The 23,322-nt window shown below is 48.2% G+C and overlaps 1 protein-coding gene and 2 long non-coding RNA genes across 4 annotated transcripts in view; 2 read left to right on the forward strand and 1 right to left on the reverse strand.

Moving 5' to 3' along the window:
- Window positions 1-6,299: 6,299 nt before the first annotated feature.
- LOC112581604 lies at window positions 6,300-22,659 on the reverse strand. The gene is made up of 3 exons (XR_003106209.2): window positions 22,530-22,659; window positions 21,609-21,704; window positions 6,300-7,435 (listed from the first exon to the last, which is right to left on the reverse strand). It is a non-coding gene; the product is annotated as an uncharacterized LOC112581604 (long non-coding RNA).
- MXI1 (MAX interactor 1, dimerization protein) overlaps window positions 9,626-23,322 on the forward strand; it is a 92,775-nt gene continuing 79,078 nt past the window's right edge. The window contains exon 1 of one of the 2 annotated variants that reach the window (XM_025274149.3): window positions 9,626-10,088. In XM_025274149.3, the coding sequence (XP_025129934.1) occupies window positions 9,827-10,088 (262 nt within the window). In that variant the 5' untranslated portion in view covers window positions 9,626-9,826. The remainder of the gene's footprint in view (window positions 10,089-23,322) is intronic. The other variant, XM_006043920.4, reaches the window with a different exon arrangement.
- On the forward strand, window positions 10,105-13,781 carry LOC123331431. The gene is made up of 2 exons (XR_006548071.2): window positions 10,105-11,555; window positions 13,041-13,781. It is a non-coding gene; the product is annotated as an uncharacterized LOC123331431 (long non-coding RNA).

Genomic DNA, 23,322 nt, shown 5'->3' on the forward strand with positions numbered 1-23,322 from the left:
GAATTCAGGGAGTCAGGTCATTTTTGTGCAATCCACCTTTCTCTTTGGCATGAGTAATCCTATCTTACAAGGCTTGGTTAAGGGCTCAAAGCCAGAAGGCTGAGAACAAGAGGGTCTGAGCTCGTGTGCTGGACTCCTTGGGGAGCTCTAGGTCAGACAGGACTGTAGCCCCACCTGTATGATTTTTTGCTGCCAAGCTTTGGGAGAGGAAGCTCTATAGGCCCATCTGGGAGAGGTAGAAGCTATGAAACAACAGCTACGTTGTAGCTCAGATGGTAAAGAATCTGCAACACAGGAGACCAGGGTTTGATCCCTGGGTCGGGAAGATCCCCTGGAGGTGGAAATGGCAACCCATGCCAGTATTCTTGCCTGGAGAATCCCATGGACAGAGGAGCCTGGCAGGCTACAGTCCATGGGGTAGTAAGAACTGGACACAACTTAGCGACTAAACCGCCACTTATTGGATGTTTCCTCCATACTAGGCATTGGGCACTTTACAGGCATTATCTCATTTGAGCCTCACAATGAACTTGTGAGGTAAGTATAATTGTCAGTTCCATCTGCAGATGAAAAACTGAGATTCAGAGAGGTTATGTAACTTGCCCAAACATATATATGAGAAAATGACAGAAACAGAATTTGAACCCATCTCTACTTAGCATTAAACCCCAGGCTTTTAACCCGTGTGCTGTGTCACTTCTCACAGGCAGATTATACTCTGAATTATACTCTGAGTTCCTCAAGTCATAGTTGAAATTTGGGTGCCTGCTGAATTCAGATACACACAGGAAATAAAATTTGATGCCTGCTAGCTCTGCTGCATCAGGGTGGAGGTGGTAGAGGGAAGACTGGTGCCTTTGGAGGGCACCAAGCTCCTTGGAAATGGTGCTGGGGCCCCCGGTGTGGCTCTGGAGACATGATGCCGGCTGTACACTCCAGTGCTTGGCAGCTGGAATGTGGCCTGGAAGCGGACCCTTGGGTAAGTGAAGTTTGTCACATGTCTCTACCACTTTCTGCTCAGGGGTTACACACCCTAAGCCAAACCCCACTCTCCCTCCTTTGCCTTCCAGCATATTAGGTCCCTTCTATCAGTGATTCTCAAGTCCAGTTGCACAGAAGAATCACCTAGGAAATCTTTTAAATTATTGGTATCTGAACCCCATTTCCAGAGACCTAATTTAGTTGGCTAGGTTAAGCTCTCCAGTTAAGTTGCTGGATAAAACACAAGACACTCAGTTAAAGTTGAATTTCAGATGAACAACAAATAGCATAAGCATGTCCCCCAAACTGGAGCTTCCCAGGCAGCGCTAGTGGTAAAGAACCCATCTACCAATGCAGGAGATGTAAGAGATGCGGGGTCCATCAGGAAGATCCCCTGGAGAAGGGCATGGCAATCTACACCAGTATTCTTGCCTGGAGAATCCCATGGACAGAGGAGCTACAGTCCATAGGGTTGCAAAGAGTCAAACATGACCAATCAACTTTGCACACACACACACACACTTGTCCCCCAAATTGCATGGGTCATACTTCTACTAAAATATCATTTGCTGTTTATCTGAAATTCAAATTAAAATGTGCATATCTGTGTTTTCATTGCATAAATCTGGCAATTCTATCTCCAGGTCATTCTAAGGCACAAGCCCAGGCTGAGAACCTCTTCCCTACGTGACCAACAATCCTTCTAAGTGCACTTGTATATTGCAGTCAGCTTTGCAACCTCTGGGGTGGGTGGCCAATGTATGTTTTCTTAGGACCTTCTGTGGCATGGTGTCTGTCCTCTAGCCCAGCAGTGAGGCTAATTGTGGAAAAGGGTGGACAGATCATGAGACGTTAGCTTGGCCGCCAATGGAAGATTGACAATGTCTGATAAATAACACTAAAGGTGCTGCCTGCACCTGATTTGATCCAGAACAAAGTTCCTAGTAATTGAACAATGTGTGTGTGGTTTTTTTTGGGGAAGGGTGTGCCACATGGAATGTGGGATCTTAACTCCCGAATGAGGGATGGAACCCGCGCCCCCTGCATTGGAAGTGTGCAGTCTTAGCCCCTGGACCACCAGAGAAGTCCCTGAACAAGGTGTATTGCACAGTTGTTTTATGAGTGATTGTTGTTCAGTCATGTCCGACTCTTTGCGATCTCATGGACTGTAACTTGCCAGGCTCCTTTGTCCACGGAATTCTATTTTATTATTTTATGCAAGGCACTTACTAGGCACTGCAGGGAAGGCTGTGGAAGCTGTGGAAGAACTCACAACGTAGGAAGGGAGAATCCAGGTTTCCTTTCCTGGAGAAATGTTCAGTCTATAATCTAATGAGGATTTGCCACAAGCGCCCTTGTTATGTACATAAACCCAGCTAGTGAGACTGCATAAACTCATACCCAACCCACGTGCCTGGACAGAACTGGATGAAGGTAAGTGGGTTATAAACAGGAAGAAGGAACATCCTGCTGCGTTCGTCGGCTGGAGACCAGGGAGCACCCCAGCCCTGGCACTTGCTCGCTGTGCCATCTGAGACAAAGCACTCATTTTCTCTCAGTCTCTGTTTCTTCATCTGTAAAATGGGAGTGATGACAATAGCTTTTGGAGTTGTTTTGAGGATGAAATAAAATAAAATTAAAAATTATGCATGGAGAACAGGGCTTGAAGCATTCCGTGAATACTAGCTGTTATACTTACGGTGTCTCTAACAAAATACAGGACCACATTACATGTATGTACAGTGCTCTTAAAAGCGCTCACATCCAAAGTATGAAAAAATAACAGGATGAGAAGATATGCCCTTAACATTCAGTCAGACTAAGGTCTGACAGAGTCCAGTTCTCCCAGTGAACCAGGAAATGGAGAAAAATGTCCAAATTCTAGCCTCTGTATTTGGGATTTTCTACTCAATTTTACATTAACAATGATGCAATTAAGAATCAAAAGTCTAGGGCAGATTCTTGTGACTATATGCCAACATGCTATTCTCATGTGCCTGCCTGTCTGGGATGGGTGTTTTTAGGGTGTAGTTATATGGAAATAGCCTCTGATTACATTTCTGACTTTTCCAGGTAACTTGTAATTTTAGACAGTTGTTTTGACGTGACTCTTTGGCAGGCTACACATGACTGTGAGATTTTTTAGAACTCTATGAATTAGAATAACACGAAAATTTTTTTAAATTTAAGTATTCGGATACATAATGTAGTGTGCCTTACTACGTGGAACCACACAAAAGGTCAGTGTATGCAAATGAAAGTCAATTTCCCACGTAAGCAAGAGAGGGTTTCCAGTGAAGGCAAACTCTTCCATAGTCTCTCACGATATTTCTATGATGCATAACAGAATGTAACAGCCCTGCTGTATGAATCTCTGTTACTCTGGCTCCAGCTTGGAGTTTGCCTTTCATTTCCTAAAAAGCATGGGAGTAAAGGGTTTTTGTGTGCCTGTATGTGCCTATATGTATACCTGCATGCACACCCACTGGTCCTATGTCATGTGTGTACCTGGATAAGAAATAAATCCTGTGAGGGTGGGAGTTTGGACCCTTTGCTCACTGCTGTGTCCCGACACCTTGGAGAAGACTGATGTGTGGGAGACTATGTCTTCTGATGGAATGAAGTCATCTCTATGTCTAGTACATGCTCACACGTCTGTTATCCCTGATAAATACACACACTTCAGTGCCCATCAGCCTTTTCACCCAAGAGAATTGAGCTCTTGGTTAGGAAGGGGAGAGTGCAAACTGCAGGCCTCAGGCAGGAGAGATGAAAAAGAAGGGAGAGAAAGAAAAGGTTTCAGAGGGGAGAAGAGCATGGGTGGTGGACAGGCATCCAGGCAAAAGGTCAGAAACTAGAAGCAGCACCATTCCAGGCTGCTTCCTCCCTGGAGATTTTGTGTAGCCCCCAGTGTGGGGGTTGCTTCCCAGATTGCTAAGTCCAGTGGTTCACAGACAGGGCTCCTGTTCCCCCAGACCTCTTTGAAGACAGGAATGGGTCTCTTCCAAGTGTTTCTTGTTTGTTTTCCAAAAAAGAGAATCAAAGGGAGGAAAGTTTTTCCCAGACCTGAGATTGCCAGTTTCTTTACTTTTGGCTAGAATTTTACCAGCTCAGTGTGGTCATCTGGTTCTCTCAAGTTGATCCCAAACCCCCATGGACAGTGACATCCCTATCTGTGATTACTGAACATGGAGGAGATGAATTGAGGATGCTTTTCAAACTGGGGGAGAGAGGTAGACTGAATGCCAATGGCACTGTCCCATTGTAGGGGAGAACCCTGACCCTGCAGATGGTGAGATTATTCCTCCAAAATGACAGAGCCATGCAATGGCCCCAAAGTCTCACATCTTTTTGCCATTGTTTCTGTTTTCCCTGAAAATCTTCCAGGACTCTCTTAGCCCATGACTATCCTGACATGTGCACAATACTTCACAGTTTCCAAAGTTCCTTTATAGATACCCCTTCGGCAAGGCAAAGATTGTTCTTCCCACTTTGCAGATGAGAAGACTGAGGCTTTGAGTGACTTATACAATCAACCAGCTCATCATTAGGGGGAAGCTCCTTTGCCACCTGCATACTGCTTTCCCCTTCCATCTCTTAAAGCCTAACGTTTCACCATTAGAGCTGTATTCCTTTAGCTTAAGGCATTGGTCATCTTTTAATTCCAAATGTCTCTGAAAACGATCATATTTGAGCTGGTGTCAGTCACTGGTACCTTAAAGTACCTGAATTTGGAATCTTTGTTAATTCGTTTTAAAAAATATGGAGATGTTAAAGAAAATAGATTACTGTAGGAATGCCCCCCACCCCCAGGATACATGAGAGAATAAGGTGTGACGAAAGTAAGGTCTGTATGATTCTCACTTTGGTCGCAGGACACTGACTTCATTGCCTAGTGATTCTGGAAGATTCTCCTTTAGAGGCAATTTATTGTTTTGGAGACTCATCTTGTCCCCAGATATGTACAACAGTAAGAACGGGGAAAGGGTGGCTGGGCCACTGCACTTTTGGGGAAGGGAATTTCCACCATCTGGCTCAATGGGTTTCTGGCTACTCTACAGAGGCAGCATTTTGATATTTAAACTTTAATGTGAATGACTCAGGAATAGTTTTGCAGTGTTCAATGCCTCTTCTTACATGCTGGAGCAAGGAAGCCAGGAAAGGCCAGCACCAAGGTTCAGCCAGGCAAGGAAAGGTCATCCATCTCTTTGACCTTCATGGCCTAAGCCTCTCTTCTGGGCCATGCTTGTGCCATGCTAGGTGCTAGGGGCTGGGGATGGTGGGGGAGCAAGTCATGCTCCCCACCCATGATGAGCTCATAGTCTAGCAAACCCTTTAAGAACTGGGCATTGCATGGGAGAAGCCCAGGAGCTGCTTGAGACAGGAAGGGCCTGTCAACCTCAGAGGTCCAGGAGAAGGGAGGGCAGAGTCCAGAAGAGCAGAGATAATGCCCAGGAGTAGATGACATCCGGGTGAGCTCCAATGTAGGGTGGAGGCTCTTTATCCTCTGCCCATGTCTACACCCACTGGTGAGTGTGTGGGTGGGGGTGGGGGCCTGGGGAGTGGTTGAAGGAGGCCTAGTCAGCACTTCTAAGCCTGTGCAGGAGCCAGTGGGAGAGGCAGAGTCCCACAGTTCTAGTTCCTGCTATTCTGCTTGTGCCTAACAGTTCCTAACCTCCCCCCCGCCCCGCCCCTAACCCCCAACCGCCACCCTGCAACTCCTGGGCTTCCCTTGAAGCCACTTCTAATAGATAAAGACAAGATAAAGGCTCCCAAGGAGAGAGGGAGTCCTGAGCCAGCTCATCAGATCATTGCCGACAATCTCTTTCCAAAGGGAAAGGTGCCCAGGAAAAACTTGGCTAGGGAAGCTCTGAGGATTAGGACTCAAGAGACAATGCAGGGGACAGATCTCTTGATGGTGTTTACTGAGCCTGAGTGCAAAGACCACAGGTCAAAGAGCGGAGAAGAACCTGACTGGTTGTGCTAACAAGGTCCAAGGAAAAGCTAGATGTTGGAGGGTAGCTTCAGGCAGAAAGGGCTAGTGAGGGGAGCACAGGTGAGGAGGAAGGGCAGGCTTAAGAAAGCCAGGAGAGCCAAAGTGGTCCAGGCTGGGGAAGGGCATCCCATCCAAATGCAGGATGGGGAGGTCTGGGGGAAGCTCTCATATCACAGCCTCAGTAATTAACCAGCCTCTATGTACCTGAAGACATAATTACAGGCAAAACAACTCCTTTGATGTAAGAGTGTAGTGTAGTCTGGGGGCAAAGAAGGACAAATAAAGAATGATTTTGCTTTAATATGCAAATAAGGTTGTCGGAAAAATATTGCCAAATAGGCCAAGCAAAGAAACAGAAGGTTGAGAAAATGTGACCCAGGCTGAATGGGCACCCAAGACATTTAGGGTTCTTGGGAACATCATTGCTGGCCTGACTGGGCACCACAAAAATTCACTGCTTTCCTTTAACATAGTTCACATGTTCCTACAGGCTGATTGCCTTCTCATTCCCTCCCTGTTCTCTGCAGATATGCTCAGCAAGTTTCCAAAGAGGCCTGTTTATTTATGGAATCACGGCTCCAGAGAGGGACTTTCCTGGTGGTCCAGTGGTTAAGAATCTGCCTTCCAATGCAGAGGATGCGAGTTCAATCCCGGGTTGGGGGACTAATCCCACATGCCATGGGGCAACTAAGCCCATGTGCTGCAACTAGAGAGAAGCCTGCGTGCCACAACTACTGAGCCTGCACGCTCTGGACCCCGTGCACCATAATTAGAGAAGCCAGTGCTCTGCAATGAAGACTCAGTGCAGACGGAAAAAAAAAAGGCCCAAGAGAAAGAAAAAGGGCATGAACAGCTCCTCCTAGGAAGCAAAGGTAATCAGAAATGGCACTGAGCTTGTGACCCAGCTCGGTCTGCCCTGTGATATAACTTCTGAAACACCCCTCTTTACGTTTGGAGCCAACTTTATTAGAGAAATCTATTGATTGGGGAATGGTTAGGGAGGAGGGATGCTCACATGATTTAACACTTGATGGGCTCTGAAAAAAAAATAAGGAAGAGCCTCTGAGCTTTAGTACATTCATTGTTCCAAAGACACGTTACCAAAATGAATGTATGCAACTCTACTGTATGTGAGACTCTGGGGCACAATAGCCTAGATTCTGTGAAACAAAAAGGCATTTCTCCTGCCTCCACTGTGTCTCTTGTGGTGCCATTGTCTGAAGCTAAGAACTCACATAATAACAAAAAGCAATGCCCCTGTGATGGGAGGGAAGGCTTGACTTGGCACCAGAAGTGGCGTTTTCCATGGGAATGATGGTGGGGGCTGTGGCTGACTGTGGGAATAGTGCAAATCAGCACTTTTTTGTAGATTTTCTTCAAGCCATTGTTTATTTTGGCTTTGGTCAGATCCGTGGCCCAGCTTGAAGATTCCCACTGGGCTTTCTGAAGCTCACAGACCTATGAGAGATGAAACAGGGATAAATAAATAATGACAAAACACTCTACCCCTGCCCTGGCACTCATGTGTGGGGTGTGCCTATCTTGCTGGGTGTGTATACATGCAGATTGAAGTACAGTATATGTACACATTTGGCCCACACTTCCACCAGGGAATCAGAAACCAAGGTTTTTTCTAGGCTTCGAAGGTTCTTTGTCTCACTTTCACCAGGGGCAAGGGAGATCAATTTTTGCAAAATGACATTGGATAAAACTTGTTTATACTTCCTAAAGTCCTTAGATGTTTATAGACTTTAAAATATGAGTAACTCAGATTGTGGTTCCAACAGAACAAAAAGTAAATCGCTGTTGTGAAGATGGAAAAAAAGTGAAGTGAAAGTGTTAGTGGCTCAGTCACGCCCAACTCTTTGTGACCCCATGGACTATAGCCTGCCAGTCTCCTCTGTCCATGGAATTCTCCAGCCAAGAATACTGGAGTGAGTTTCCATTCCCTTCTCCAGGGAATCTTCCCAACCCAGGGATCGAACCCAGGTCTCCTGCACTGCAGGCAGATTCCTTACCAGGGAATGAGCCACCAGTGAAGGTGAACTTTTATCTCATAGCTTTTAGGAGCTTCTCTACCCTAGCTAAAGGAAGCAGAGATCAATCAAGATGGAAAATGAGCAGGGAATATGTGTAGTATGATTATATTATGGTCTAAAATGGGAATATATTGGCTTTAAAATGCCAAATACTGATTCAGCAGCAGGTTATTGCAGTCTAAAAATACACAAGACTTCAGTGAGGGTGCATGTATTTATTTACACACATGCATAGTGTTTTTTACAAAGAAACACACTTTCTCTCCTTTTTTCCAAAAGTTTCCATTTCCAGGAAAAGTCTTCCTGACAAGTGTGTGTGAAGCTGTCTCTAAGCAGGGTGGCTGGGTTGCACAACTCCAGGGGACAGCATTCACTGTGTCTTCTGTATAAATGGTTTCCCTTCAGGAAACCTCCAGGAGACCTTGCAAGGCAACAATATTTAGATAGGCTTATTGCACAGATGTTTTTCAACAAAGTGCAGAAGAGTCTTGTTTCCTATAACTTATTTCTCCGTTTAGCTGCCAAGTAGGGGACTCAGGTTCTTATCTGGGTCTACACTGGAAGAAAAAGATCATACTGTGAGCCAGGCAGTGTGCTGACTGCAGATATAATTTAATCAACTCATGAATCTTATCAGAGGTTTCATGGATGGGGAAACAGGCTGAGAGAGGTTAGGGGACTTGCCCAGGCACACACACACAGTCCAGTCTGTGTTCAGCAGAGCTGGGGCTTGAATGCCTCTCTATGGCACTCCCCAAGGGCCCTGACTGACACCACACTTCCCAGGCCTGGAAAGCATCCATGGTTCCTGCAGAGCCTGAATGGTCTGCACTGGCAATGGAACAGTGTTGCCTAGGGTAGGGGTCTTCAGAACCAAAAGGTGGAATTCAGCCAGGGTAGGGGTGGGAAGTTCCTGGGCTGCCACTTCTGCCTTTCTGCCAAATAAAATAAAAGAGAGCCAGGTGTGGAGGCTCCCTACTGTGAGCTTTGCACAGCTGGACTAAGGCTGGGAAGAGGAGTGTGGGGAGAGACGCTTCCATCTCCTCCCCCTTCCAGGAAAATAACTCTGCATTTGAAGGGAGAAAGAAAGAGTGAGTAAATTTGTAACTGGGATTTGGTGGCCTGGGGATTTCACTTGGCCCTGTAAAGGCAGATGCCTGTGCCTGTGTGTGTGTGCATGTGCGTGTACATGTGTGTGTGTAGGACTGTGTCCATTGCGGGGAGAGAACTTGAAGTAACGTGTATGATTTTTTTGGATTGGACTTTTATTTTTTAAGTCATAGCAGCTACCGCTGGAATCTAGTATGTGGTGCCAGGCACTGGTATTATTTTCACGTGAAGTAAAAGAACAACAGTCTAATAGTTTGTTTTTCTGTGGGTACGCTCAGAGCCTTCGAGTATTTTTCCCATTTGGGTTTAAATACTACGCTCTACAATGTGATAAGATTGGGGAGAGGCGGGGTAGTGTGCCAGGACGGGCAGGGGGCGGTCCCTGCCTCGCTTGTCTCCGCCTTTCATTTTGACCAGTCGGATGGCGACAGGCTCGCACTAGGACCCAGGCGCCAGAGCGCCTCCGTCTGTCCTGTAGGTTCATTCAATCTCCCATACACACAGACCCACAGCGAGACCGACACACACTCACACACACTCAAACACACAACAGCACGCAGCGAGGCTCGGGAAGTCAGGTCGCCTTCTCGTCTCGGCGCCTTCTTTGCTCCAGCCAGCCGGCTCTCCCCCGGGGCCCGGAGCTCGGCCGGGCCGCGCAGCCCCAAAAGAGGACGAGCTCGGCGGACCCCGCGGTCCCTCCATGGGCAAACGCGGGCGGCCGCGCAAGGAGGCGCGCTGCGAGGGCGCGGGGCTGGCCCCCGCCGCGCCCCCGGCCGTGACCGCGCCCCAGCCCCCGGCCCAGCCGGAGGAGCCCGCGGGGGCCAAGCTCAGGTGCCCCTTCTCGGACATTTTCAACACCAGCGAGAACTCGATGGAGAAGCACATCAACACTTTTCTGCAGAACGTGCAGATTCTGCTCGAGGCCGCCAGCTACCTGGAGCAGATCGAGAAAGAAAACAAAAGTAAGTTTGGGGGCCCTGGCTCCTCTTCGGCGCCGGACTCTTTCTTTCTCGCCCACTTGGGCTACCCCTGACGCCTGCTTAGCCTCCCTCTCCCCAACACACTGACATCCAGCCCTCGGCAGTAAAGCCGATGACACCGGAGAAAGGACACGCACGCACAAAGCTGCTAAAGATGTAACAAAGACGAGCAGGGGGTAGGCGGGGGGGTGGGGGTGCTGTCGGTGCGTCAGTCTGTCCGTCTCCAGGAGGGTGGGAGAACCGCTGGGCCGAGGAGTGGGGGAGTGTTGTTGTTTGCTGACAACTGAGCTGAGAGCTCTTCTCTTCGAGGTCGCGTTTCTTACTTTTTTTTTCTTTTCCTCTCCCTTTTTTTTTTTTTTCCGGAGCCTTCTCGGGCAGACAAGTGTTGTTTTTCTGTCGCTCGTTCCTGGGTGGGGTGGGGATTACAAGACGAAAGTTGGAAACTGTAGGCAGAGCTCGGCGGTTCCAGAAAGAAAACACATAGACACACAACGATAACAACAAGCAAACAGCCCTCCACGGCGTGGGCTCCGGCTGGCTCGGCTCTGCTTCTTCCTCCTGTCTACTTTGCTTTTTCCTCTCTTCTCGCTGCAAGGCTGGGCTCAGGCCATCGCGTCCACGGAGACAGTCCCCCTGAGCCTCTGCTGCCCTAGGTGCCCCTGCCCCCGACCCCCCCACCCCCCTCAAAGAAACAGGCCGGCAAAACCAAGCACTGCCACCAGCTCGCCCGGGACCCGCGGTGCTGCGCCCGGGAAACTTGGCGAGGGGGACTCAGCGAGAAGGAAACTTTGGGATCTCGCAGGAAACAATAGTTGTGGAAGAAGGTGTGGGCTGTTATGTGCTGTTTCTTTATTTTCCGGGATACGGTTCCCGAGCGAGCGCGCTGGGCGAGGAAGGCAGATGCCTTCCTGGTGGCTTTCTACTGCTCCCCCAACCCCCACCCCCACCCCAGATTCAGGTGGAGAGAGATGGTTGCGGGCGGCGGGGGGTGCTGGGAGCCCCACCCCGGCCTGGCCTCCTTTTTTGTATTTGTTTGTTTCATTTTTGCCTGGGTGCCCCAATCCTCCCCAGGCCGTCGCCTCAGCGTCCTAACGGGGGCACGCGAGTGCGGCGTCTCCAGCACGGTCCTCACAAATAATAGCTGCGAGAAGGGGGAAGGGACTGAGGCGGACAGACCGACAGACTAGAGAAAATCTGTCCGAGCAAGTAGGAAGATCAATGAGATGAGAGAGAAAGGGGGGGGGGGGGAGAGAGAAAGGGAGAAAAATGGTCCGATTGCAACGTGTCAGGTCTTGCAACCTACCCCCCCCCCTCCAAACACAACAACAACCCTCAAACACAAAAACACCCTAGCTGACCGACACCCCAGGCCTTCGGGGTTAAAGTAACCCGTGATGGCAGCGAAATCGTGCAGTAGCTTAAGGCAAAAACAAGGATTTGTGTTGGGAGGTTGGTGGTGCGTTCTTTTCTTTTCTTCTCTCCCTGTTTTCTCGGGGTGCCTGGGTTACGAGAAAGGCGCATCGCCGGCGGTTGCAGCCGAATCAGTTTGCGATTAATCGGGGTGTGGGGTGGGGGGCAGTATGCCTTCGCCTGTAGGGTCAGAGCTAGTGGGGAGGTGGGTGAAGACGTGGTTTTGTTTGGTGTGTTTGCTTTTGTTGGAGGGGGGAGGGGCGTGATTTCTTACTCTAACCACCCCCCGCCGCCCGGGTCCCCCATTCCCCCGAGTCTGTCCCGTGGCGCCGGCTTTGGCGGGGGGTGCACCCAAAAAGGGCACCTTGGCAGTGAGTGGCAAACCTGGTTTGCCCCCGCCAGGTTCCCTCCACAGAGGGGTGTACGAGAAGCCGCTGGAGCTTCCTCCGCGTCCCGCGCCCCCCGCCCCTCGCACTCGCAGACAATCGGAGACCTCTGTTCCCCACCTCGCCGCCCCCACCCTCGCTCCCCGACCGCCTCGGCCGCCGCCACCTCCTTGTTTACCCGGTGCCGGGGCTCCGGCGTGGCCACCAGTCACGTAAGCAGAGGGCCGGGCGCGCCGGGCCGGACTGCCCCGCACGGGGCGGGCCAGAGGTAGTGGAGCCGGGCTCCGGGGACCGTGGAAGCCAAGGGGCTTCCTCCCGGTCCCCTTACCGAGGCGTCCGCGCTGCCACCCCCCGAGAGGGGCTCGGGAACCTGGGCGCCCTCAACTTCGTGTGCATAATCAGCCCCTCCGCCCGGTTGCCCTCCTCCTCCGGCCGGCTCCCCGCTGGAGTATTTTTAGCTCTCTTGCCTCTTTTCGCAGCCGCTGTTTGGCTCAGCATGACGTGATGCCAGCGGCCCCCAGATTTCCCCGAGAGGGGGGACCCTGTTCCAGGCCCTCGCCCCCTCCCCACGAGCTCACGCAGGCAAGGGGGACCTGCAGCAAACTATGGGGCGACCGTCCACAGGGCCTTCTATTATCTCTTTTGCAAACTGGAGCGGCCCACGGGGGCCACTTGATTTTTCCCACTCTCGCCCCCGCTCCGGCCCGGGTCTAGGTCTCCCCGTACGGAAAACAACGGGCCCTACATCTGCCTCATTTAATCGGGGGTGCTTCTTCGCGCTGGCGGCGCTCGCCGTTGTTTTCTGCTCGATGCACACAATGCCCGCGCGTCACGGCGGTCCGCGTGTGCACAGCAATAACGCGAGTGTGGGGGCGGGTCGTGCGTGCGCCGGGCTCGGGCACTAAGGGTTCCTCCGCGCGCGCGGGGCTTGTTTTGCTTCGGATCCCCGCTTTCCGAAACGCTTACATCATTCAGTCTTGAGGGGAGGGAGGGGAATCTAGGCGTTCCGATAGGATTCCAGCATTTCTCTGGTCCCTCCCTGGTTTTTGGAAGGAAGCAAGGACCCTAGCTGTTTATTTTTATGATGGTGGCGGGACTCAAGTTTTGTGTGTTGGGTAAGGTTTGTTTCTGGTTTTAGGTCACTACTGCAAACGACAATACTGGCCGGCTCAGGTGCACAACCTCCTCGCTTTCATTTCAGCCAGTTCTCCTGTAATCACTTGATCGCAGTTTCTCCGCCTCCACCGCTTCCCCCTCCCAGCGAGAGACACATGGTTTCCACATGGAGACAAACTTCTTTCCTCTGACTGGACTTGACCTAGCAGCATTGCTCAGCCAATCGACAGCCTCAGCTTCCTCTGACGTCACGCGTTGCTGAGGCCGGAGACTAGGGGGTGGAGCCTGGAGGCAAGCCAGAAAATCTCTGGGAGCTGTAGTGCGGCCAGCTGGTTCAATCCCTTCTTAAAGGGACGCTCTTCACCCCGAGAAGGGTATTGAACCTCAATTCTCCATTTCGGGTTCTGTGAGACATTCTCGAAATGCACCGATAGGCCCTGGTCACGAGTTCACACGTTCCGCTTTTACTGTGTGTAAAGTACTTCCTTGGCAGGAGCTTGCCTTATTTTCCATTGTCACCAGAACTGCTTTTCATTGCCTCGTTGAGGTTTCCGTGCTAGAAGAGCTCACCAAGTGTGTCCACAGTGCTGAGTTATTCTCAGTATATATGATGAGTTTTCTTGGGGTGTTCAAATTGAGTCATTCAGCATTGAGTGCTCTGTGCAAGGCAAGGATTCCCTAGAAGATGCAAGTACATTCTCCCAAACTTCCAACTGATGTGAATCCCTAAGAAACTCAAATTAAAAGCCTCCAGAAATATTAATTATGGATCCTGTGACCCTGTTATCACAAGTTCAGAAATTATATGTAAATAACCTCTGACATAGGGTCCAGTGAAGGGGTAGCAATTTAGGACTGACTGATCAGTTGAAAAAAAAATTTACTTCCTATTTTGGAAAAGGTTAAAAATGAAAGAGAAAAAGAAATTAATTCACAAAGGGGCGTTCTGTCCATAAAAGTTGTTGAGCAGGCAAGTGGAGTCTACAGAACACAACAGGGCTTCCCAGTGTCTAGGGAAGGTGGCTTGGGGGCAATGCTTAAGATAGAAAAGAATGATTAAATTCGAGTAGAAGCCTTGGGTGGCTCTCTGGAGTACATTACCTGGGTTGGAAGGTGAGGTGCTTTCCTAGGGGCATGGACAGGCCAAAGAACAGCCTCTGCCTGCTGACAGAGTAAGCTGTGGCTGTATGGTGTCATTTGGCCCCACCCTACCTTCCCAACTTAATCTCCTCTACTCCCGTCCAGCAGGTCCACCAGTAAGCAGCCTTTACAGTCATCCCTCTGTGCTTGACTCAGACTCTTCCCTCTGTCTAGCATGCCCTCATTCTCTTACTCCCCTGGGATTATCTGTGTCTAACCTAGCTTCAAAGCCTAGGTCAGATCCCACCTCCTCCAGGAAGCCTCCCCTGGATATTTCTCAAGTCAGGGAATGAATGAGAGAATGAAAGCTTTACAGTCACCCAGAGCAGGGCCTAAGTCACCCCTTCACTGCTTACTGGCTGTGTGGCCTTGGGCACAAGTTGCCTAACCTGAGGTTTCATTTCTTTTTTTGTCAAATGAGGATAACCATAGCATCAGCCTCCAGCCATTGCTGAACAACTGAGGCACTTCATTTAAAGTACCTGGAACATAGTAGGTGCTCAATAAGTAGTCACTTCTCTGAGCTTTGATAATCAGCAATGCTCTACTTGCTTACTGTACATTAGCTTTATCCTCACAGGGAGATGATTAGCATCCTAAGGGAAAAGATCACTCAACAGCATTTCATAACCATTGCATAACACTGGACATACACGAGACAATTAATATACATCCCTTGATTGCTTGGATTTGTCATTTACTGGCTATGACACAGTGATCAGTTTTGAAGGCAGAAAGGACACATGATAGACTTTCTGAAGACTTGGAGTTGGAAATAACTGATCTCTTCCAAGGAGGGAAGATGTCTCCCATAATCAATGCAGACTGCTCCTGGACTGTAAAGATCAGGGCCTATACAGAGATGGTAGGTGAGGCCCGGAGAGCTGAAACTGCATCAGCTGTGACCCTGCAGATGGATCAGTTATTTGTTTACAGAGCAACTTATGCTAAAATTGAGGGCTTTGATAGCAACTAGTGTTTATGCAGATCACATTTCTGCATGGCAGGCATCTTACGATTCATTCATTCATTCATTCCACACATTATGTATTGAGCATTTACGATGTGCAATTGCTTTCCCGCCCCCCGTGAAAACTCTGTAAGTTGATTTATGAGGGAGTGGAGTGAGGTATTTGTTTTTGGTGAAGTTGTATAAAGAGCATTCTTAACTTAGGCTTCTGTTTCCTCTACATCCTAAATTATGCTCCCCAGATTCAACTCTTTTTGATCTCTGCCCATTGCTAAATGCCAGAAATGGACTTTTGGGGATACTGTTGTAGCTTTCAGAGTCTCAGAGCTCCCAGGGACTGGGTACCCTATGGAGGGGACCAGGAAAAGCATCTGGACCTTATGAAGTTGGAGAAGATGAATTGAGTCATTCATGGTTTGATGGGGGAAAAGAAGCTCCATCAGATCCAAGACAGAACAAGAGCTGCTCACCTACCTGCCCTCTTTGACCAAAACACTCTCCTATTTGGCACACTTAGAAATGGAGATTTTCATCTGAGAATGGCTGGCAAAATCTGGAGGTAGAACTGAAGGAAGTGAAGAGGGTGCCAGCATTGCAGCAGCAGCAACTAATTGCACTGCGTAATACCAACACTGGCAACCATTTACCGAGCATTGACTCTACTTGGTAAAATATGGGGCTAAAGACGTGTTATCTCCTCCAAACTTCACAACAACCACAGAGCATGTGGACTTTAATTGCTCCCATTTTACGGAGGGGGTAACTGAGTAACTTGCCCGAAGATCACATGGTAATGGTGGAGCTGAGTTTTGAACCTAGACCTCTGATTGGACTGAGCCTGCAGTTTTATATAACCATATATGCGTGTATGCATTTTCCAGTCAAGGAATGAAGTCCAGAGAGGTGAAACTTGCTCGAGGTCGCCCAACAACCCGAAGCAGAGCGGGTGTTTGTAACACCTTGTTGATTGTCCAAGGTCTTCCTAAACACCCTGCTTAGAAAAGGTTTAGAAACGAAGCTGGAGACAGAAGAGCCAACCAGAGAGGGTTTTTTTTTTTTTTTCTTTTTTGTCTTCGTTTTTCAGAGTTGTTCAACTCTCCTGGCCCTAACTCAAGTTTAGGCTCCTAGGAAACACCACCCCTTTCTTGCTGCTCTTCCAAGTCTGTCCTCTGGACATATTAGAGGACTTGGGGCTGTTGCTATGGTACTAGGGCCAACAGCAGGTTCATCAAAAGCTGAGTCTTTTGCCTTTTTAAAAAAAAAGCCTGGCCCTGCAGAAACGAATTGGCCACAAAGATTTGCATCAGTCATTGTGGCTTGTTCTGTTTTAGATCCCCCTGCCTCCCCACCCCACCCCCTCTTCCCTACCACCACCACTTTCTATAAATACAGTTGGATAAATATTGATTTAAACTGGGTTTCTGGAGAAGAAGCACATGGTTGCCCTGGCCTGGTCCTCACTTAGATACCACCAGTATGCCAGGCATGACACACCTAAGCCCTGACAACTCTGGCTTCCAGATGACCCGTTTTGGGGAGGTGAGTTGTGGTTTTGTGACTTTTGAGTTAAAAAACAGAGAGAGACAGAAAAAGAAGTATAAAAGGCAATAACCCAGCAAAAAATGGGAATCTTCCTGCAGAATGAAGAAAGCCATTTTCGGCAGGCAGAAACGAGGGGAGGTTTACGGTAGCTTGGCCTTCTGAACCGGTAGTTCTCTTCCCTTTCCCATTCTTCCTTCCATTCCCTTTCAGTTATGTTTTTGAAGGAGGCAGGTGGTAAGACAGAACATCAGTGCCAGAAAAAGCCCAAGAGGTCACAGAGCTTCCATCATCTTCACTATACAGACAGGGAGGCTGCGGCCCAGAAAAGGACAGTGGCTTGCCCAAGACGACACAGCAGAAGCAGAAACAAGTCCGTCTGGGCTGTGTTCCCTCCTGCCTGAGGTGAGAATGGGTCCCAGGCAGAGCCCCAAACTGGGCTTTTGTTTTACAGGTCAGGTGCTCATAAAGTCAGCAATTCTCAACCCTGGTTTACTGATCGCAGGGTGTGTCTGGTTATTGCAAAGGTCATTGCAACATTCTCAATAGTCTTTCATAATGAAGATAATTTGAATTCACCATTTAGAAAAAATATTTTCTTATACATCTATGGTAGGGGGAGTGGGTGGAACCCAAAGGTGATGACGGTGATAGGAAGGCTCTCCAGCCTTAACTGAGGAGGAGTCATTCAGGTCTTCCCAAAGGGGCCTCCCTCTGGGGGTGGAGGGTGGAGCTCCGGCTCCACTGGCGAGAAGAAGCTTTGATTCCGACGGGAGCAACACCTGCTCTCTGACTCTTCTGCTAAACTAAAGGGAAGTCATTTTCTCTGATACTCTTGTCCCTGAGTGGCCTGGCTGGAGGTGTTAAAGCTGTCAGCAGCTGACTTGATCTCTCTGGCCAAAACGAATGGGCATTTGCCACCACCCATCTGAGCTGGAGGTTCCTTCTTTGCTTCCTCATCTTGGCAGAATGCTCTACTGGGCCCCTCGCTTGTGAAATATTTTGAAAGTTCAGGTGACCCTCATTTTGAGCAATACATCTCCAGGAAATATATGTAAATAGGATCTCTCTCTCTCTTTTTTTTTTAAATTTAGGTTAGTGAACCTCTCTTTAAAAGGCCCCCATGGCAAATAATTTTATAAAATGTGGAATTATGTTGCATGCCAGGAATTCTCCCTAAATGTGTTCTGTGAGTCTGTTCATCCATCCATTCATCAAGCTGGTATTTAAGGCATACACACTGCTTTATGTCAGGCTTTATGCTAGGGCCCAGAGATACAGTCCCTGCCATCATGGACTTAAACTCTATTCCAGTGCCAGATTTTAGAAATTTCACTTGTCTTAAAGTAAACATCAACAATGTGGATTGCATCTGACTTGGGCTTTGTGTCTTTGGTTCTAGCCATCATTACAGATAGAACAAAAATTTATACTGGGCTTCAAAAAAAAAAAAAAGAGACTAGTCCCTCTGCTCCCTCCATGTACCCTGCCATCCCCCAGCCTGATGTTTAAAATCCTTTGTGTTTTGTGTTTATCCTTATAATTTTTACAGATCTGACTCTCCTCCACCCCCTTTTTTAAGCTGCCCAAGCCTAGGAAATCAAGTACTGTGTAAGCAACCTTGTAAATAAACACAGTCCATTCTTAGTTCCTTACAGATTGGGGCACTCTGCACTTGGAGGATTGTCCATACCAATGTTTCTACCATGCCTGCTGTCCCATCGAACATGCCTTTGGCCTCATCTCTCTAATATCCAACTACAGTGTCTGCTGAGGAAATTTAAACATAGCAAAATTAGAAAGATAAACACAGTGTCCTGAGGGAGAGAAAGACTGGGACGTTTAAAGCTAATAAAAGGGGATTTGGATTACCTGTTATTTGAGATATTTTACTCTGTATTTTTATTACCATTAGCAAGTATACTTGAATAAAGATGATCTGGGACCGTTTTAATACCACTGTATCAAAATGGAGGGCATGCCCAGGGCTGCTGTTTCTGATCAAGAGTGGCAAGCGTGAGCCTTTGTTTTTATTTCTATAGGGGCCCAGAACTACTGTACAGTCCTGTGTTATCCCCTTCTTACTTCAACCATACCTGACCATCTCTACTATATTTCTTGACTCCCAAGATTCTGAGTGCCTTGCATACAACTTTATTTGCTTTTTTCTACCAGCTGTAAAGTTTAGCTCAAAACAACACGTAATTTCTAACACCTGTGAGGAGCCAAGCACCCTGCTTGGTGCTTCCAAAGTGCAATGTGTATGATCTCCAGGTCGAGTTCTATATTCCAGTGCAAGTGACAGACAAATAGAAATCCATAAATAATACTTGCCTGCTTCCTGGGAGTCTGATAGCCTGTCCCGGGGGTGGGGGCGGGTTGCTGCTGACAAGTGTATTGTTGTCTCTGTTTTCCAAAGGAACAGTGATAATGGTGCCTTTTTAATGAGCAGTGACTATGCGCTAGCACAACGCTAAGTGCTTTATAGTAAATCCTGACATTCATCCAATAGGAGGGTGCTATCATTATCCTCATTTTACAGATGAGGAAAGCCTTAGCCTTAGCAAGGCAAGCTAACTTTCCCAAGGCCACCTGCTAACAAACAGTGGGGCTGAGACTCAAAACCAGGTTTTCTTCCTAGGAGACTTCAGGGCTCTTAGAGAAGTGTCAGAGAGCAAGAGGCAAGACATGGAATGTGGAATGTTTGAAGATGAGGCTGAGGGTCCCCTTGGGGAAGCCTCCCTGGAGTGACTCCCTTTACTTCCCATTCATCCTAGAGCAGAGAGAGGACAGCCAGAGCCTTCTGGGGTTCTTCAGGCGTTGACACCAAAGCAGAGAGGGCCCTTGTTCTGCAAGGCACTGGCCGAGGGTGCTCTGCTTGCCCTTGCAGTACCACCTGGCCTGGCACCCCCTGGGGAACTCACCCAACCAGTAGGGCTCCTGAGGCTCTGCATGCTCGGATGTCGGGGTGTGAATCCACACCCTGTCAGGCTCTACTAGGTTTCCCAAAGGTGCCTGAGCTTGTAGGGAAACTGGTCTGGCCCGTGCTTGGCAAGTGTGAGCCACACAGATGAACTTTAGGCCCTGGCTGCCACCTTACTAGTGAGGGCCAGCTGGTTCTGGTCGAACGGCGTTGGACCAACCTCTTCCTCTCCTCCATCGAGATCTAGGAAGCCAGGGTGATCGTAAATAGAACTGGGTTCGTATCATTTACTTGGTTAAAGCCCTTCAATAGTTTCCTTCCTGTCTCACTTAGAATAAAATCCCAATTCCCTGCATGGCCATCACCCCTACTGTTTGGTGTGAGTGTGGTCTGAAGATGGATAGCCTTGGTGTCTCCTAGGACCTTGTCAGAAATGGGTCTCCCAGGTCCCACCCCAGAACTGCTGAACCCAAAACTCCATTTTAGCATGATTCTCAGGTGACCTATGTGCTTATGAAAGTCTGAGGAGCTGGCCAAACACCCTTGTGATTGCCCTGATCCCTCCATCCACCTAAACCATCCTCCCCCTCATTTATTATTTATCCCTTATTTCTACTTATCACAATTTACAATGCTTTTACTTGCTTATCATCAGTCTGTCAGGCTAGAATGCAAGCACTTTGAGGACAGAGACCACAAGTAGTTTTATTCTTTGTTCTCTTTGGCATCTAGGTTAGTGTGCAAGCGAGTAACAGAGGCTTAAGGAATATTTGTTGAACAAACAATGAGTTCTCTGCCTTTAACCCTCTGATGTAGTGCTTATCAACAAGGGGACTATTGATGAGACAGTTCCTCTTGAGCAGATTAATCTGGAATATTGCTGGATTTAACATCCTTGGTTCCTACTCACTAAATGTCAGTAGAACTCCCAAGTCATGGTGACACTCGAGAAAGACACTCCTACACATTTCCAAAGCCTCCAGGTGGATGGTATTATCCTGATTGAGGCCATTGCCTTAATCAACTTCGTTTGACCTTGTCTGACAAAACATACCCTGATGTACTCTATGGGGTCCAAGAGTTAGGAAATCCAGGTTTGAATCCGTTTGCTACCGGTATGACTTTGGGCAAATCCCTTAACCTTTCTGGGCCTCGAATGAGAAACAGGAATCTCAGAATATGTTGAGGATTAAATGAATAGACGGCACAAGTGGCACCACACACATAGTTGGCTCTTATTATGCAGCAGCTATAGGCAAATGGAGGCATGTTATTCTTGAATCTCTGGAGAATCCCAGAATCCTGGAATCAGCATGCTAGAGTTGGAAGAGATGGTGAGATCACACACGTCCTTGGGCAAGCAAGGGCCTGGTGTTTTATTCTAACTATTGTACCTGAGGCTGAAAACAGCCACAAGGTAGCAAGGCTGGATGTGTGACTCAGTGTCCAGGGTCTGGCTGGGCCCTAAGAGTGACCGCCACAAGTTTCTGCTGCTTGGAAAGGAGTGGTGATGTCAAGGGGTGGAGGCAGGGCCACTGTAGGCAAGCTTCTGCCAGGGGAGGGAGGGTTACCCAGGACTGTGTAAGAATGTGGGCCATCCTCTTAACAGCAGGGGAAGGCCTCTGGTAATCTTTTTTCTTTCTTTTTTTTTTTTAAGGCTTTAAAATCAAGTTGCATCTAACTTTGAAAGACTAGGTCATTACCTCCAAAACCTGTTAAGTGCAACAAAAATTTACAGTGCATTCTGGCTTTTGAATGTGGATGCAAACATTCTAAATAAAATATTCATTCATGGAATGAGCAGTCTTTTAAAGAACAACATACAATGGCTGACCAGGATATATATGCCAGAGATGGCTGAAAGTCACAAAATCTATAAGTATTAAAGGATTGTAATCACAAATTAAGGAGACTAATACATGACCACAGCAACACAAGATGAAATGTCATTTGAAAAAAAGTATTCAGGAGACATTCCTAATGAAGGAAGCTACTTCCATACAACAGAGATCATTTACCTGTGCTGGTCTTCTAATTAAAATGAGGTAGTGTGGCTGGGCCCATGGCTTGTGGTCATCACCAGCAGAGGAGTTGATTTTTCCTTTTCCTAAGACCTTTGAACAGAAAACAAAACAGAACAGGCTTTGGATCCCCTTGGAATATAACTCAATATTGAGAGGATTAATCCTTGGGGCTCCATAAAATTTAAAAGACCATATAACATGTATTCTACTTTATTTATCTGTTTATTTTTAAAACCACAGATCAACTAGAAAAAGAATTAGGGAGATGGGTAGACAGCCCTGGATGAGAGTCTGGAGGACCGAGTCCTAACCCTTGCTCTATCAGTTTGATAGATGGCTGTGTGGCCTTGGTATGTTACCATACCTCTCTGAGCCTCAGTTTTTTCATCTGAAAAATGGAGGCTGGATTGCAGAATAAGCTTAATGATAGAAACTTCTATGAAAACAAACCATGAAATGTTATTGAGAGGAATATTCATTTGGGATGGCCGAAGCGAGATCTTCCATCAGTTGCACCCTCAAGTGAAGTGCTCCGGGGTAAGCAAGAATCTTATGTGTGCATATTAATTAAGTCCTGCAATGCAGATCTCTTCTTGGACCCACGTTAATGCAAAAAAAGAAGGAAAAGGACATTCCAGAGATTAACACATTCATTATAATCACCTAAATAGGCTGCTGTTATAAGGGCCATTTAATAAAATGTAAGAAGCCCTTTTCTAAGAGAGAAGACATAGGCCAGGATGGAAGTCAAGTGCAGCTGTTTGAGCCTCTGCCAGTGTCCTGATCTCACCAGAAAACCAAAGTTAAAAAACAACAAACTTCCAGATTCAGCGATCTCAGAGTACCGCTGCCTCCCCCTGCCATTTCCTCCCACCCCCCATGTCCGTCCTTTCCCTTTCTCCCCAGCTCAGGCACCTGGGTCGTGGTGCTTTTCCGTGTGGTTGGGATGTCAGCCGGCAGCCCTGGCGACTGGAGCCCTGGGAGGCGGCAGCCACCTCTCGGATTTAGCATTACGTCATCCCTTCTAGACCCAAATTTATCTCGGCTGCACACAGACCCGCAGCTCTCAGCTGCCGCTGACTCGAGGACAGCTTACGCATGAAGTTAGGCAAGGCTGACTCACTCGGCAGAAGAAAAGGTTTTCTGCTGCTCTTCACGTTTCTGGGCTCCGAGGGGAGAGGCAAGGAGGACGCTACGGTTGTCACTCTGGGGTGGGGGATGGAAAGATGTATAACTCTTAGGATTCTTATTTAGGAGCTCAGGACTCACCCTGTTCCCAACCTTGTTTATTTGACGACCACCCCCGCCCCTCCACCCCCCTTAAGGATAATTTCGGAAAACAGTGCCCTGCACAGTAAGCACTGCAGTTTCAAGGCAGTTCTCTTAAGCACCAGGTGTCACTAATAGTGACTTTGGACTTGTACCTTAACCTCAGGGCCCCCTCCCCTCTTTTCCTCTTTTCTGTCTGCAGAAGTGATGTAACACAGACCAGGCTCCTCCTCTGTTCATGAATCTGCAATAAGGCATTTGAAAATTTACTTTGAGTAAACCGTTCAGGGAAAGGACCCCTAAGAATGGGGAGCTTTGCCTGCTTTCTCCAGAAGGCAGACTGTCCCCATCCAGGCTGTGTTTGTTATAGGGCTGGGGGACTCTGGAGGACTTTTTCCACCATCAAATGAGACTCCCCTGAGTGAGATACTCCCTTGAG

This window comes from Bubalus bubalis, chromosome 23, assembly GCF_019923935.1.
Source record: "Bubalus bubalis isolate 160015118507 breed Murrah chromosome 23, NDDB_SH_1, whole genome shotgun sequence".
Lineage (NCBI taxonomy): Eukaryota > Metazoa > Chordata > Mammalia > Artiodactyla > Bovidae > Bubalus > Bubalus bubalis.